The 16,923-nt window shown below is 33.8% G+C and overlaps 2 protein-coding genes and 1 long non-coding RNA gene across 4 annotated transcripts; 1 reads left to right on the top strand and 2 right to left on the bottom strand.

Annotated features, from left to right (window-relative positions):
- The first annotated feature begins 920 nt into the window (after positions 1–920).
- LOC121732824 (phosphatidylinositol N-acetylglucosaminyltransferase subunit Q) lies at positions 921–3,494 on the top strand. The gene is made up of 7 exons (XM_042122819.1): positions 921–1,528; positions 1,609–1,734; positions 1,831–1,966; positions 2,063–2,207; positions 2,425–2,617; positions 2,840–2,954; positions 3,032–3,494. The coding sequence occupies exons 1-7, from the start codon at positions 977–979 to the stop codon at positions 3,211–3,213; spliced, it is 1,449 nt and encodes a 482-aa protein (XP_041978753.1). The 5' UTR covers positions 921–976; the 3' UTR covers positions 3,214–3,494.
- On the bottom strand, positions 3,230–14,297 carry LOC121732826 (nuclear distribution protein nudE homolog 1). 2 transcript variants are annotated; one of them, XM_042122824.1, is made up of 8 exons: positions 14,027–14,297; positions 13,799–13,952; positions 13,571–13,707; positions 12,616–12,752; positions 12,376–12,516; positions 11,339–11,421; positions 8,975–9,296; positions 3,230–5,369 (listed from the first exon to the last, which is right to left on the bottom strand). In XM_042122824.1, the coding sequence occupies exons 1-8, from the start codon at positions 14,098–14,100 to the stop codon at positions 5,257–5,259; spliced, it is 1,161 nt and encodes a 386-aa protein (XP_041978758.1). In that variant the 5' UTR covers positions 14,101–14,297; the 3' UTR covers positions 3,230–5,256. The 2 variants fall into 2 exon arrangements, with proteins under 2 accessions (XP_041978758.1, XP_041978757.1); XM_042122823.1 differs by lacking the exon at positions 8,975–9,296 and having other exon boundaries at positions 3,230–5,367; positions 14,027–14,293.
- LOC121732827 lies at positions 5,571–6,719 on the bottom strand. Its single transcript, XR_006036442.1, has 2 exons — positions 6,035–6,719; positions 5,571–5,992 (listed from the first exon to the last, which is right to left on the bottom strand). It is a non-coding gene; the product is annotated as an uncharacterized LOC121732827 (long non-coding RNA).
- Positions 14,298–16,923: the final 2,626 nt, after the last annotated feature.

Consider the following 16,923-nt stretch of genomic DNA (forward strand, 5'->3'; position numbering starts at 1 on the left):
CTATTACCCTTATTCCCTCTTAAAAGGCCGGCAACGCACCTGCAGCTCTTCTGATGCTGCGAGTGTCCGTGGGCGACGGAAGTTGCTTTCCATCAGGTGACCCGTTTGCTCGTTTGCCCCCTTATTTCATAAAAAAAAAGGATATTAACCATGAGATGTTATTGTGCACTGTACAACACGCAAGTGTGGGAAAGTGATGCAATATCCAGAAACGTGCTATTTTGGGTTCCCACTTCCCTCCATAACTCCATCGAAAGTTTCAGTAAAGCGTCTACCACTTTACTGAATCGACTGACTTGACTTCCTCACTGTATTGACTTTTAAGACTTTGACTAGACTTTAGACCTGACAATATAAATGATGCTGAAAATATTGTTTTCCCGCCTTAAGTTGTTATTCCATTTGACTAAATTTAGAAGTTCTAATGAGAATCCTAAAAAGAAGACTAATTAGCAGTGTTGTCACATCTACCAACTTTATGGTAGGTCTACCTATTTCACACAATGATATTCTATGTTACTAACGTAACTAGATTGGAAGTTTACGGCTAGGTACATATAACTAATCTGTGGTTTACGGTAGCAACGCGTTGCCACTTCGAAGATGCCTGCAGGCATATCTCACATACATAATGACATAACGAATATATGACTTGACATTGTCTTTTGAACAAAAAAGTGGTTACGCATTTCTGAGAATCTTTTGTAAGACATTGCTACTCTAGTATTTTAGAAACTCATTGTATTTCACAAATGGAATAACAATTTTAATATACTCGACACTGGCCATGGTTATATAACCGAAGTGCCATAATAAGAAAATAAAACTGTCAAGTGTCATAGCCGTCACACTGACATATGATATGACGCATGTCATGGTTTGATTGTATTTTTTGTGCGATAAAAAAATAAACAATTAAACTATTTTAGAAATAAAATTAAAGCATTTTTGCCATTAGTTAATAGAAAATGAGACTATGAATAGCATTAAAATATTTCTACCTGTATTTCCAAAGGAAAAACACGCATTATTAAAGGGTTACATTACTCGAAAAGATAATTCTATCGATATTTACATTACTAAAGTCTATTTCGATTTTCCTTCATTTCAAGCAAATGGGTGTGAAGAAAATAATATTTTCTACGGTTACTATTATGCTAATAATTCTGATAAAACCAAATATACATGGAACGACGATTTTTTTGTAATTGAAAACATGGCTGGATCTTTTGGAGTTAAGAAGTGTATTATAAATGGTGTTTCCATAAATTTATGTGATCAAATAGTTTTACTGCTTTACGATTATGATACAGTAAATAGCTCAGAGGCAGTATTCACTTCCGAGGATTTTATGTCCAGTTTAAAACATTATGTGCGAAAAGATTCGTCTGCCTCAGAAAATACTTCAAAATATTATGAACTTTGCCACTGTCCTTCGTGGCTGGCAGCCTCAATGTTTGCTAAACATATTTTCAACAGTATTAATCTAGTCTTTTGGTTAGTCACCTCAGTAAAACGAAAAAACAAAGTGAGTACAAATGTTTTTGACAAGTTGTGTTTTATGTGTGTTTTTATATTTATACAAGTTGTATTTATATTTTCTTGCAGATATCAATTCAACGGGGCAATTTAATTTTGGCTCTTTTGGTTGATGTTTTCTTGGGATATTTGATTTTGGAACTTATAATGTTTGATAAAAAAGAGATTGCTACCATATTATTTGGGGCGTTGGAGGTAAACCATTAAAAATATACCAATATTCTATTAAAAATGTATAACATTTTGTTGACATAACAAAACATTACTCAATTTACCATTCTGTATTTTTAGAAACTTGTTAACTTATTATATTCATTACTTAAATGGTTAATGGGTGCCCCAGCAGGTTTGAAACTCAACAATGCTTTTAACAAGATGCTGGGAAAATATTTTTTATATCATGTTGAGCTGTGGTGGTTGTTTTTAGGTAATGTATTCAATAAACAAAATTATTCAACTGCTACATAATTTTTACCATAGTATTTTTACTTATTTATTATTAAATTAACTATTTTCTTTACAGAAGTCTCAAGCTCCAAATTGGATACTATTTTATACATTTACCAATATGTAGGGTTCCTGGGTTTCACATTTCAAGCTGCCATTGTTTCAGATATGCTTTGTTTGGTTACCTTCCATTCATACTGTATTTATGTTTATGCTGCAAGGTAAATTAAATGCTAGTAAAAAAAGTCTTACAGTATTTGTTATTCCAATCTTTTTTCATGTGGTTAAACACCCAATATCTTGGCAAAGAGTTCATACTACAGAACATCCTACTATTTATAATTGTCTTTCCTAGTATTTTCAAACAAAAAGGTGCTAGTAATGGGATATTTTCCAACATTTAGTAGTTTGCCCAATCACCTGTATATTTCATTCCAGGCTCTTCAACATTCAAGTATCAGGACTGACTGCTCTTTTGAGGTTGTTTGTTGGGAGAAAATATAATCCACTGCGCAATGTCATAGATTCTTGTGAATATACAAACCAGGAGCTTTTTGTGGGGACTGTGGCTTTCACTATACTGCTGTTACTGTTGCCAACTACCCTTATGTACTACATAGTGTTTACAATGGTAAGCTAATTAAATGCTCACACAAAAATTATGTGTTGTAGATGATCACTCCATACACAGAATTAAACCAATAGCTATGATCAAACTGTTGTGTTCAAATGCTATTACAACATGAAATTGTAATTTTGATTTTATTTGTAATTTTGACTATTGACTAGCATTTTAAACCTGACGGCACGGATGGTACTGGTACTGTTTCTAATGAGTCCATTAATTTTTCAGTTCAGAGTCCTATCTTTGCTGGTGCAGTATATTTTAGCAGGACTTATTTTCATAATGCAATGTACTCCATTCTATGTATTAATTTTGTGGTTGGCTCGTTCACCAAAAATTGCTGGTACGTACAGTTTCTAGTATAATAATATTATTTCGTATGAACTTATTAGAATATAGATAGCAAAAAACTTGTTGCAGGTAAAGTTTTTATTGAAGAAGTAACACCCTTAGATTCAGCCACACTTACTTTGAATGTAAAGTTGTTGAATCAATCAATAGGACATCTATTTGTATCGTTCAAGCCACCAATTGATATGATAAAGAATGTCGAATGGAAAGTTATATTGAAAAATGTTTTTACAGGGAAACCTATAATATGAAATAAAATAAAAAAGGTAATCTTCACTTATTTATTATCCTTTGTTATTACGCATAAAAATAAAAATTGTCTGATCACCACAAATGTGAACATAAATGCTTACTTTAATCTGTAGTAAACTGGGCAATTTACATTAAGGCCAATGAACCTACTCAAACAATTTTCGACATATTGAATGTAGCCTAACATGGACATTCATGTACGTCATACATTGCTACAATAAAACCACAAATTGGTTGACAATATCAAAATATGTAAATTATTCTAAGAACTGAAAACATTGTTTTATATCTATCCTATGAATAACAAATAGTTTTTATTATTCGTAGTATCTATCACTAAATGACATTTAGATATTATCCACTTAAGGACATGAATCCCATCTTTAGAATGATTTGCTTTTAGACTTATGAAAATATAGAACAGTACAAAAATATCTATCACTTCTTTAGAACACTGAATGTATGAAATAGCTTATAGAAAATGCTGCTAGTTAGAGTGAGATGGAAAATCTACAAGTATTGTCTTCGCTATTCAGTGCCCCAAAAGAAAGTTACTAAAGTGTAAACGACTGCTACTGAAGAAAATTTTAAGGCAAGATTTTAATCAACAAATATAATATATCACTCTTTAAGTTTAACATCTATATCATTTTACAACACATTGGTCTGATTAAACATACTATATTTTAATTAAAAGAACTTAACTATATTTATTTTTTATTTTATGACTATTTTATTCATCACATAATCAATAAGTAAGAATCATAATATTATTACTATGTATTATTGTTTTGTACATAATACAGATAAATTTCGAATACTATTTTGAAAAATTCTACGACAACCAAGAAATCTTTTACAAAATCCTATCAGTACACTCATTTAATTCTTGACGTTTATTTACACCGAAATATCATTATAAAATGTAATATATAATATATTATAACTAGTTCACAGAAACACAATACACTTAAAATGAGTTGAATTATTATTCACATCTAAAGGTGTTACACATCTAACCCGCCACAGCGAATTAAGTGTGTAGACAGCCTAAGGAGTTTCGAATTCTATTTTTTTTAAATATGAGTGAAGAGTGCATTTAAATAGATTTTTACAACGACTATCTTAACACAATAGCTAGACAACCTATGAGTCAGGCGGGTCAGGCCACAAGACTGCGTTCCGCCGTCGTATCACAAAAACAACGTCGCACAGATGTCACAACGCAAAAATTTCATCGGATACGACATTATACAATAATAATACTATCAATTTTAAACGCGTCGGAAACTTCCAAGCTGCGTTCTGCGGCGTCGCAGATATTTACAATGCGATGCCGCAACGCTGTGCTGTGGCCTGGCCCTACTGATTTCAAAACGTTAGAGTTTACATTACCAAAACGGGCTTTTACATCGAAAATTGTTTGCTTGTGTATACGAAGATCGTTGCGACTACATATATAAGCAACGTCACAATTTTGACACACCTACACCTGGGACTTGTGTTAAGCGTGTGGCACAATTCATGGTGTATATTTAAGCGGATATAGTTATAAGAAACCACTTGACGTGCAAAGCTATGTGGTCTCCAGTTGGTAGGCCAAAATTCATTCATTATACATATATTCATAAAACATCACAGATATTAGTAGTAGGAAATGTGATCTCGATCACAATATTAGATGGTTAATAAACAAAATGAGTATCCGTAGCAAACATTTTATATGCCCGCTACAGACTGCAGCGATATAACTGTACAGTTTGGCCGCAGTATGCATCTTTCGGCCGCATGAAACCCGGATAGTCGTTAAACCAGCATATCTCAAAACGGCATTGTTTTTGAAAACGACTAGCCATATTGTAATACGGCGGATAAGCGATCCGGCTTCAACATACATGCTGTACTTAATTCTTTACACTCGACCGTGACCTTCAGCGTCTTTTACTAACCTCGTGAGACCGGCCTGTGCAGTTTCATCGTAACGTGTGTAGTGGGCCTTATAAGTATAAGCTGTAACTATCTGCAATATGTGGAATGATGTTCTAGTTCTTGAGTACACACCTGTAGTCCTTACTGACGTCTGAGCTCGAATTTGGTGAGTGCTCTTTAGGTCTAACGGTACCACGACAGGAAGCTAATTTCGATTCCAAAGCCTACAATGAAGAAAATACGAGTAAATGAATGTTAGATTATATTAGTATATGTCAGGAAATATGATACAACACCAGAACTGATAAGGATGAAATAGATTTGGTTTTTAATTTCTGGCAGTAGTAAAAAGTAAGTATTTACATTTACTTTTTACTAGGCAGAGCGTTAAAAACATACAGTTAAGGCCTGGTTTCTGATTTTTATGGACAGGAGTTTATCTATTCACTAAAGCTTTTGATTGGCTAGTGTTAAATTGTTGACCAATTAACAACTCTGTTGAGTAGATAAATTCCTGTCGAAAAACCCCTCGCTTACGGACATAAGTCATGTCAATATTTCGTTCCTACCATTCAGTACGCCTATTACGAAACCGTATTAAGACTCAAACAATCGAACGAGAATGCCGGGTCCTACTCTGACAAACGTGAGATGACGTTGTTAGAGCAGGACGCACATTTTCAGTCGATTGTTTGAGTCTCAAAACAGTTTCGTAGTAGGTCTCCAGGATCGCGCATATTCATATACCATCTCTATTTCATCATTATTAGTTCTGTAAAACCAACACCAGATAAATGCATCAAACTACACTATGTGGTGACAGACACAGATCTAGATTCAGATGGAAATCTAGTATTTTAAAGTTACTAGTGTTAGCAAAAACTAGAAGACCAAGACTCATAACTGAATGTTAACAAATATACAGTTCCGATAAGGAGCATGCTATCGCATTCGCACGCACTCAACCCGCTTGTGTGTAAATGCAATAGCATGAACAGTCTTTTCAATCTGTTCATTGTAAACAACTGTTATGATTGGCCATAAAGTGAAGATCATCTAAATCCGAAACTATGCTATAAACTAAAATGCGCAAGCAAAATAAGCTACATCATATACAGTACACTATAATAACTATATACATAGTAAGCGAATAATTAAAGCGTGAGTGCTAAATACCGGCCGGAAGGTTTGATTGCACCCCGTACAGTTCGTTAAGAAAGTGAATAAATTAAAAATCATAGTGACATTCCTTTTTTCTTAGATTGATTTGAAAGGAATGACAGTGGACACTACGATGTCACTTTTTAGTTTCTTCACTTTCTTGACAGACTATATATACCTACATTGCAGTAAATAATCTCCTTACAAATAAAAAGATGCACACTTTGTTATATTATGGGGGTTATAATTAAACAATGTTTCGTCCCTGTTTGTCAAGCGACTTTTCTAACTTATCAAACAAGGACAACACATTGTACTATCAGAAACGTTAATTCATAGGCAGATGGCGGGCCTTTGTAATTTGGGTGCATTGTGTCAAACCCAGCCAACAGATCATCACATGACTACAGCTCACTGACCTCCATTATACAAGTACGCTGGACTTCATGATACACTTTGAAATGACAGCTATTTTTTGTGCCTATTTGAAGCGGAATCAGAGTCCCCAATGCGGAGGAAGAGAACTAAATCTGACGTAAAAATGTCGTTTGAAAGTCGCCATATTTGCGCTGATAGCAGTAGTGGCAGTACTTGGAACTAATACTAATTTTTACAACCAATAGCGACTAAGCGGCCATTTGCTAGTTACGTAAGATTTAGTTCTCTTCCCCCGCATTGGGAGCGCTGATTCCGCTTCAAATAGGCACAAAAAACGGTTGGGTATCAATAAGTCCAGCGTACTTGTATAATGGAGGTCAGTGCAGGTACAGATCGACAAGGCTTTAAATGAACGTGGCGAGAAAACGAACTAACGCTGCCATCATACAAAAGGCAGCGCTCCCGCCCACGTTCATATAAAGCCTTGTCGCACTTTAACATTGAATTGACTTAAGTAATTCGACTAAATGACGTTGGTCCGCCATTTGCCTATGAATCAAATTCTCTGACAGTATAATAACGTCTGAATACACTGTATAGATATTTTTATTGGTAAGGGGGTCAGTGTTAGGCTATGAATAATAAAAACTAAGGAAGGGTAACTGTGTCAAAAATTTGTTCCGCAAGTCTACAAAATGAGACCTGAATACATTGCATACTTTATGCATGTATTCGGTTCACAATTTTGTGACAATAATGGGCATTGTCCAAAAAAAATCACATGTACTTTTTATATTTTTTCGTTGAAATAGGGTATTTTAAGAATATAAATTAAATTATTTTGAAATTCATTGGCTAGTTTTTTCTCAATAAATTTTTAAAGTTTCTCTCTGACGTCATCATCGGCCGCCAATTGACCTCTGCAGTGTTTTAAATTTCCTTTCAATCTTATTTATAATGGCTGGTTCGTCAAATGCAAGTTCTCATTATGTGAAAGCTGATACGAGAAGTTCGAAACGTAATGTTGGTCGTATTTATTGCTAATTTAACGCCTTTGAAGGTCAAACAAAGGTTAAACATATTTGTTCAAAAATATAAGTAACTAATGGGTATTTTTTTCGTTTCAGCTTTCACATAATGAGTTCGAAACGTAATGTTGGTCGTATTTATTGCTAATTTAACGCCATTGAAGGTCAAACAAAGGTTAAACATATTTGTTCAAAAATATAAGTAACTAATGGGTATTTTTTTCGTTTATATACAGAAAAACGATCACTGACCTTATTCCTCGAAATGTTTTTGTAATGAGCAAAATTAAAAAAAAATGGACAATCCCCATTATTGTCAACGGCTTCATTTTGTAAATTTGAGTGATGTTTCGTAGCTATTGTCATATTTTACTGTGCAAAAAGGAACCAAATTCAAAACGGTTGAAGTATGGGAGTTATGTTTCCTTAGTTTTTATTATTCGTAGGTGTTATTAGGCCACACACATGTCCCTAGCCTAGGTAACATATGTCCAAAAATTGTAATAATTATCGTCGGCATACAGGTAATAGCTAGCTAATACTGGCTAAAGTAAGTTGTAATTAGTAGCTGCCTCATCAATTATTTATACAAGAAACATTCCATATACGTAACAATTTAGAGAAGATAAAATTATGATAGTAAATTAAGTAGTAATTAAGTAAGTAATTAATTCATTAACAACAATAATATAATAATTGTTTGTACTAAAACACATAAGTGCTGTTCAAAAATTAAACGCATTCTTAAAATAAAACTTACAAAAATAAATGATAATAATAAAAGTAATATTGAATTAAACTAGCTAAAATTATAAGAGCTAAATATATGTGCTTGTAAATATGACAGCAGAGTACGAAATTTGTTTTCAACAAACTTGGACGTTGTTTTATACAAATGAGGGTAGTTACAAATAAAATGGTTGCTTGTTCAGTAAACCAATTCTTCTAATTTAAAATGCAACATTAACGCAGCTTCGTTTCTTAATAGATCAAGTCCGATTCCTTTTAAATTACAAACTGATATTCTCAAAAAAATGCCAATGTTGTTGGTTTTGACATTTCATGTTAATACGATTTTGTAGAAAACGGATTGGATCGGACAAGGATCGAAGCTGTATTTATGATTTAAAATAATAGTATAATTGGGATACTGTATGAATTTTGCGTTACCAGTCAGAAAATACCAGATTCCATACTCGCTATAAAATTCAATCTAATTTACAAAAAGATCAAAATCGCAATCTATCCTTTCCCTCATGGTTTTTCTTCGCAGAAGAGAAGTTGAGGAAATTCTCTAGCCCCTCCCTAGACCTAACAATGAAGGACCTTCGCAATTTGCCGTTTTCTGGCACTTTGTCGGGGGGTATTTGCGTTTGGGGTTTTTGCGAGTAGCTCTTTGACTGTTCGGATCTTGAGTATTGGCGGGTGAAGGGGGCGGGGGTCCGGAATTCGACCGGGTCAGTGTCGTCGGGTGTCGCATTGCCGTTGCCATGGTCACCGACCTCGGGCGCTCGGTACTCCGCCACGGTCGATACACCGCACGTACACTTCACCTTACCACACTCATGGCAAAGAAACCTTTCAAGCTGCAAGCAGAACACCATGCCAACTACTATACAGATGCACTACGCCCCACGGGCTATATGGCCCTAAATAGGATGCAGGCTATCAGCCTCACCCAATTCTGCCATTTTAATCCAACATTAATATGGCTTCGATATAGTTTCCATGCGGTCTCAGCATGAACTTTTTCATACGTCCGTAGGTCTCGGTATAGGTATTGTCAAACCAACGAACATACTTCTTGCTGGTTAAAACGACGAAAATCAGTCGGCTGACACTTTACGTGTATGAGAATACTATTTTGTCAGTTGGATAGGATCCAGACTGTATCGAAGCCGCATTCATGTTGGGATTAAATAGTAGAATCAAGGTACTTCTGAATAACACAATACGAATTTAGGCTAAGTATTAAGATGATTGCGCGATTTCGATAGCAATCATTACCAAATAATGGCAATTTAAGACATTAGTTATGCTCAATGAAACAAAAAGTCAATAGACATTGTTTTGAGTTACCGAGTCTATGCCTCGCATACAAAATCGCATCCGTTTTAGGCTCATATGAAGCTAACTGCAAAGTACAGTCGAAAGAAAATATGTTATCTACTAAAACATTAAAACCAAAGCTATGTTACTTTTCATAAAAAAAAAATCAGTTCGTTTATGTTTTATAATGCTTCTGCTTTGTGCTTTATAAAATTTTATGAATTAATGTATGTAATTTAATCTTAATAAGAGTTTAATGTATTATGTAGGAGCAATAAAAATATTAATGTTGTTGTCTTGTTCCATATACAATTAGTGTTTAAAGCGTTAAAATTTAATTATAAATACACAAGTTAGTGTCTAAACACACTAGGCCGAAGTTGCGCGGCGGAAATTCCGCATGATTACGCCCGCAATGTCAAACGCATACAATATACGGACGGAACGAAACGGAATAGTGTGTCATCGGTAATTTAAAGTACATTGCGGGCGTAATCATGCGGAATTTCCGCCGCGTAACTTCGGCCTAGTGTGTTACACACTTACAACTAATTAAGGCAGTAATTTTTAACACTTAAAGTAATAATATTAATTTTATTAAATATTATTTAATGCATGTCTGAAATTGTTTTAAAATCTGCATTACTTACAATAAAGGATTATTATTATTTTATAATTATTTAACTCAAGCAATAATAAAAAAATCTTTGAAAAAAAAAAATTGTGTGTCCAATTTTGCGTAACTGTAACCACTTAAGTACAACACAAAAAAAATATTAAAGAACAGAAATAATCTTTATGAGCAGAACGCATAAATTTTACGCGGTCAAGCAAACGCGCCATGCGGTGAAAGGTTTTATGAGCAACTTGAGAGTTTTCACTTTGGTTTTACTAATTGACTTATTAAATCAATTACACTCATTCAACTTGCAGATTGAGAGAAACGAAACATGTTTTCGTTTTGATGAGTTTATGTCTAATACAATATATACCCACTTGCTAATAAAAATATTTATACAATGAATATACAAGTTCTACTTGTCTTTGTATATGATTTGTATATTATTAATTAATATGTATAATATCTTTTACGTAAGAGGATGTATGCAGTTTGAAGCTATAGGCATAGATAATAAAAAAAAAAATAAGTGTAATTGATTTATAAAGTAGCTACTCTACAAAGAGTAAAATAAAATTGTATGTCTACTAAATTTGCTACATATAAAAGCCACTAACACTAAGGCTGTTCCTTAATACAATGAAAGCTCAGTGATCCGACTTTGGCTGTAGATTTTGACAAGGACATCAATTTAAGATGTCTTCTAACGATTTATCCCACTATAAACACCATAAATACTTAATTTTAAACAATTTACATATCATATATTTAAATTATATTTTGACTAGATAATGAGATATTTGGGCAATACTTATGTAAAGTGTACATTTCTTACAGAAAACTTTTACATTAGCTTATGTAATAAGCGTAATTATTGTGCAACATTACACCGCATAAAACTACCGCAACCCCAACTAGTGTCCAAAAAACTACCAACATATACAGTATTTCAACACTCACCCCAACTCTCCGCAGTAGATCTCCGACTATATTGATTGCTGATACTCGGGCTGAAGGTGTCAATGTGTTACCGTTTACTTCCCCTGAAAATTATATTCAACAATTTGTAGTATGCAATGAAAATAGTCTGATAGTTGTGTCTAGTCTTAGATCAAACATTATTATTTATGTGAAATATGTAACTTAACAGGTTCTAAGCAGTTCTATTAAAACTGCTCATACGAGATTTATACTAGCGTCTCGTGAAATCGCTCCCAACGCGAGCCCTGCGAGCCGCGCCGCGAGACGAGCCGCGAGCTCGAGTTTACACTCAGGTATCGCGGCGCGTCTCGCGGCTCGCCTCGTTGCTCGCACGCGAGTGTAAATCGAGTATGAGATATTTGGGAGCCCAAATTCCCAAAAATAAAAACTATGCCTTTACATCCGTTGTGGATTTATACAGTATTTTTCAGAGTGAAGTAACCACTCCTTAAATGCTGTAGTGCCTGGGACAAGATTTTTATATGTACTATATACTGTATGGTTGCCCAAGCGCATACGGCATTCAGTCGGCCTAGTCCAGAGGAAAGAACTAGTCAATATGTCTGGGACCAACTATGTGCAGGTTTCCTCACGATGTTTTCCTCCACCGTACGAGCGTCCGTATTATGTACTTGATATCAGAAAATGTCTCATAGGTACACGCCTCCACCCGGGTTCGAACCTGCACCCTCTAGGAGTGCGAACTGAAGGTCTACCCATTAGGCCACCGATGCTCCCCAAAAATAAGCACATTCCTAAAGGTGTATTAATAAGTTTTGTAAAGAAACATTACCAACACAAGGGCATTAAGACTTACTAAAAAAATAGTGCCCTTGCTTAAGTGAAGGTACCAAGATCACATAAGTAGCTGCTACCTTGTAATAAACTGTAATAAACAAATTTAATAAAAGAGGGGTATGAATATTTTGTTAATTACAAATACTTGTAAAAACAAATTCATAACCCTATTTTTTATTGCTTTTTAGTAAAAAAAAAAATTAAGTACAGTTACTTACTTTTCAGTGGTGAGGTGACTGATGTTTGTGTTTCTATTTCTACACGAGCAGTAGAGTGGCCGTTACATAGATTCTCATTTGTACTCTCTTCTTTTTTGAGGATAGGAATTTTCTCTATTACTTTTAATTCTTGTTTCAGATCTATCAAAATAATAATTATAGAATTTCAACAGTTCAAAAATACAAATTGTATATTATAGTAAATTGTTGAGAACTTCATTCCAATATAAAACAATTTACCTCTTGCTTCATCTGTTGCTCTCTGCAGTTTTACCCTAAGGTTTTCTAATTCATCTACTTCACTTTCTAGAACAGCATTTCGTTCATATGCTTGATTTAACAGTGTTTCGATACACGACACCGACTCTGATATTATTCTTAAATAAAAAAAGGTGATTGTTTGTCATACAATCTAATGATGAAAATCATTAGATTGTATGACACACAATTAGATAACAGGAGTCTAATAATAATATTATCAACCCTTTCATTTGCTAGATCAGGGATTCCCTGATCTGGCTGGCCTGGATTTGGGAACCCCTGTGCTAGATAAATATATAATTAAATAAAAAAATAAGGATAAATATATTAACCCCTTATATTAACAGAAGCAAAAAATACTTGATTTCCATTTTTTCTTCAAAACATTGGGTTATAGACAAATAGTAAAAAAATGCAAGAGAGAAAACTTTAAATAATGTTGTAGTAAACTGTTGCACAAACTACCATACCTGTTCATGACAGGTAGTAATTAGAACTTATTAGTGCTTGTTATTAAATAACAATTCACACTTGTACATATTAATGAAGTAATTACTTCTTTGAACTGAATCAATGATCGTAACAAGATGATCAAAAATCATTTCAAGATAGAAAAATGAATAACACTATTGAGAAACTTTACTACTGGAGGTCAGTATAGTTGTTCATAACAGCTCTTCAACTTTGACTGATAATGTGAATTAAGCAATAACCATTAACCCTTTGATCGTGGAAAAACGAGACACAATAGAATTTCTATAGTGTCTCGGTCACCGGTGACAGTATGGGGCTTTATGAATTAATACAGTATCACAGTGATTTTCCTTTAGGCTTGGGGCACTATCATGACACCAGAATGTTACCACAAGTTATAAAGACTAAGTCTCTCTTTAATAGAAAAAGTAAATGCAAAAACAATAAAATAAAAGCTCACCTCTGTCCTCTTTCTAAATCATCATTCTTTTGTTCCAATTCTCTGATATAAATTCCTTGTTTATCCTTCTCCTTTTTTAGTGTTTGTATCTCTTTTTCTAAAGCCTCTGTTTCGTGATGACTTCTTTCCAGTTTGTTCTGAAATAAACATCAATATTTTTTTTGCAAATACTGATAATTTGTACAAAACACACATTTGTACAGTAATGTTTTTTTTATTGTTACTAACCCTGAGTGATGCTATTTCGTCTTTCAAACGTTCATTCTGATTCATCAAGTCCTTGTTCTGCTTTTCAACCTGATCCAAGGAAGCTTCCAATTCCTTCTCGAGCTGTGCTGAATTTTCCGTATACTCGTCGAGTTCATGTTGTATATCGTTAGCTCTGTAATGACATCATTTTCAGAAATCACATCACCAAACTAAAAATACTGAGTACACAATGAGCGCGAATCTTACTTTTGTTCATAATGTTTTGCTTGCTTTTTCCAATATTCTAATGAATCAGGTTCCAACTGCTTTGGGGATTCCATTTTCAAGATTTCACTGATATCACCTAAATCTGAAATTAAATAACCGTCTGTATGTAGGACATAAAGACCGTATTAATTGAAGTGTTTTTATGTTCTAAACGTAGTATTTCGTAGAAATATTTATTAAATCATCGTAACAAACGTAAAACGCAAATGTATTCAGAATTTAACGAATTATGACACAACAACTTCCTCATACAAACAAGGCTGATTTTTTTTTTAAACTTGATACTGGTATAAGGTACCGTCTTAGAGTATACATTAGCAAGCTATAATGTATACTCTATGGGTACCGTAAACTACCATTCATTGGACAGCTATGACCAGGCTATGACTTATGAGCTATATATAATAAATATATTTGATTATTGATATTAATAAAACAATATAAAACTTAAAATAATAAATACGAACCGCTTTCATATAGTTTTAATAAAATAGTTTACGCATGTATGTCCATTAATCATTATGTCCATTTAGGTATTTTCAGATAGACCCATATTAAACTGTAGTTAGTGTGAAGTTTTGCCTCTGATTACCAGTGCCGTAAATAGCCTTTTTTGCGTCCTGTGCGAGCTTCTATAATATAACTGCACCTTTGTTTTTTAACTGACTTCCAAAGGTTATATGTTTGGCTGTGAATATATTTTTACTACATTGGGAAACATCTCTGGGGCGCAGCAGAAACTTATCAAGAGCAATTCGAAAAATAAGGATCTGTCTGGTCGGGTCATTCTTGCGCCCCCCCAGAGTCTACGCCCTGTGCCTGGGAACCGGTGGCATCGCCCTATTTACGGCACTTCTGATTACATTTTATTTTCTTCAAGCCTTCAAGCTTTACAAGATTATAAAGCGTATATGTTATTGAAAAATCAATAAGAAAAGTCAGATAAGTAAATGTAAACGTTAACTGCAATCTGTATAATCATCATTATACACAATGCCTAAGCAATGTATAGAATGTTTCTAGACAGTATTATAGAGGATTAAATTTCATTTTTTTATAATTCCAGCTTCCCCAAAGATGAACAAAAAAGAAAAAACTGATGAATAAGATTATGACCCAGGCAGACCAGGCCGTCTTTTACAACATGCCACACATTCCACAATCATGTCACCATGTGATTGTATTCCAACTGCAAGTGTGGTAAATGTATACATATATAATGTGTTTATGGGTTTTATAAAATAATCATTATATACTCAATAAATTTTTCGTCATTTCAGTTAAGAAGTATTAAAAGCCCCTACTGAAAGTACAGTACAAACTATGAAGAAAAAGAGAATATTAAATAAATAAATAAACGTTTATTCAGTAATCTGGACATTACACAAAGTTCTGTACATTTAAATTTAAAGATATCACTCCATGCAAGTATCAGAAACACACAAACAAAAAAAAAAGAAAGAACAAAAAAAAACAACAATACAAGAGGAAAACAGAAATAAAAAAATAAAATAAAATAACAATAAAACAAAACCTAATATGCATTTAGCAAGGCGCCGGATACAAATTGGTAACTATTGAAGTGGAATCCACTCAGGTTCATGACTGTGGACTCCACAGTCCCTGATATTCTGTGGACCCATTTTGGACGCGTTGGACAGACCAGGTACGTAGTGATTCTACAAATATATACTAGTAATCTGTGGTAGTGATTATATTCTCTTTGGACCACGTCTTGAGGCACACAGTAAACAATAATAATATCAAGTGTAATAAATGGTTGTGTATAAGATAATTAATAATTATTATAATAAAACATAAATAAAATAGATAGCATTGACTGTGATTTGTAAATAATTATATAAGCAATATATGATATTGTAAGTTATTTCGTTAAATCTTTGTGGCCCGGGAGCCAGGTAAATTTTTGGTCAATGATTTCCTCCCGGGCGAAACTTTGTATAATGCAATGCAATGAAAAAAACTTTTTTTTCTTCATCTTTGGGAGGCTGCCAAGTGCCAGTCATTGCCACTGCCCACCCCACCAACGGAGTCGCAGCTGACGGTAGCTAATATTCATAGTATAAGTCCCTTATTCATTTTACGAAGTTTCGGTTGGGAGGGACTTGGTCATGAAAATCTGTCACTGGCCCCAGGTCTATTCATGCTGTTAAAATTAATTGATTATTTAGAGAAAAATATAACAACTCGATCTATATGAAAAGACTTGAGGAAATGTTATGTTTGTTATATTATTATAATAATATACCTAATATGAATTACCGTTTTTGTATCCAACAGGTGGATGCTCAATATGCACCACCGATAAAACGACTCCATATTTTAATGTACCATCGAGGAAGTTGATTCCTATGCGATTGACAGACCAACGTAATTTGGTCGAATATGTCAATTCAATGTTAATTGTGATCTGTCACTTGTCAGCTGGGTTTGACGTAACGCAACCAAACTACTTAGGTCCCCGATTTGCATAGGAATCAACTTCTCTGATAGTACAAATTAAAATAAAGCCTAAAGTATTAAACTTTCAGAAGGTCTGGCAATAAGAAGCAACTATCATAAGTGTCCGGTACTGAAATACGAGATTCCTACAGTTATCCTGAGGAAATTAGATAAAAAATTAACCTTTAAAAAGTAAAAGGTTAATTTTTTATCTAATTTCCTCAGAAAATACAAATAGAAGATAGAAATACAAATAGAACTATAAAGATAGAAGGTTAGGTTATAGGTAGACCTTCAGAACACCTCCAAAAGCATCCACGATCAAAACTCCACAGTAATTGTTGATCGTTCTTACTTCTTTAAAAATTAAGAGTCATATCCATGAAATCATAAAATAATGACGTTTATATTTT

Source organism: Aricia agestis, chromosome 12 (genome assembly GCF_905147365.1).
Source record: "Aricia agestis chromosome 12, ilAriAges1.1, whole genome shotgun sequence".
Lineage (NCBI taxonomy): Eukaryota > Metazoa > Arthropoda > Insecta > Lepidoptera > Lycaenidae > Aricia > Aricia agestis.

Coding starts and splice junctions, on each gene's coding strand:
- LOC121732826 (XM_042122824.1), bottom strand. CDS start 14,100: ATGGAATCCCCAAAGCAGTTGGAACCTGATTCATTAGAATATTGGAAA. Junction 13,953..14,026: donor GCAAAACATTATGAACAAAA/GTAAGATTCGCG, acceptor ATGTCATTACAG/AGCTAACGATATACAACATG. Junction 5,370..8,974: donor CAACTTCTCTTCTGCGAAGA/AAAACCATGAGG, acceptor TTTCTTCATTGT/AGGCTTTGGAATCGAAATTA.
- LOC121732824 (XM_042122819.1), top strand. CDS start 977: ATGAATAGCATTAAAATATTTCTACCTGTATTTCCAAAGGAAAAACAC. Junction 1,529..1,608: donor CAGTAAAACGAAAAAACAAA/GTGAGTACAAAT, acceptor ATTTTCTTGCAG/ATATCAATTCAACGGGGCAA. Junction 1,735..1,830: donor TATTATTTGGGGCGTTGGAG/GTAAACCATTAA, acceptor CTGTATTTTTAG/AAACTTGTTAACTTATTATA.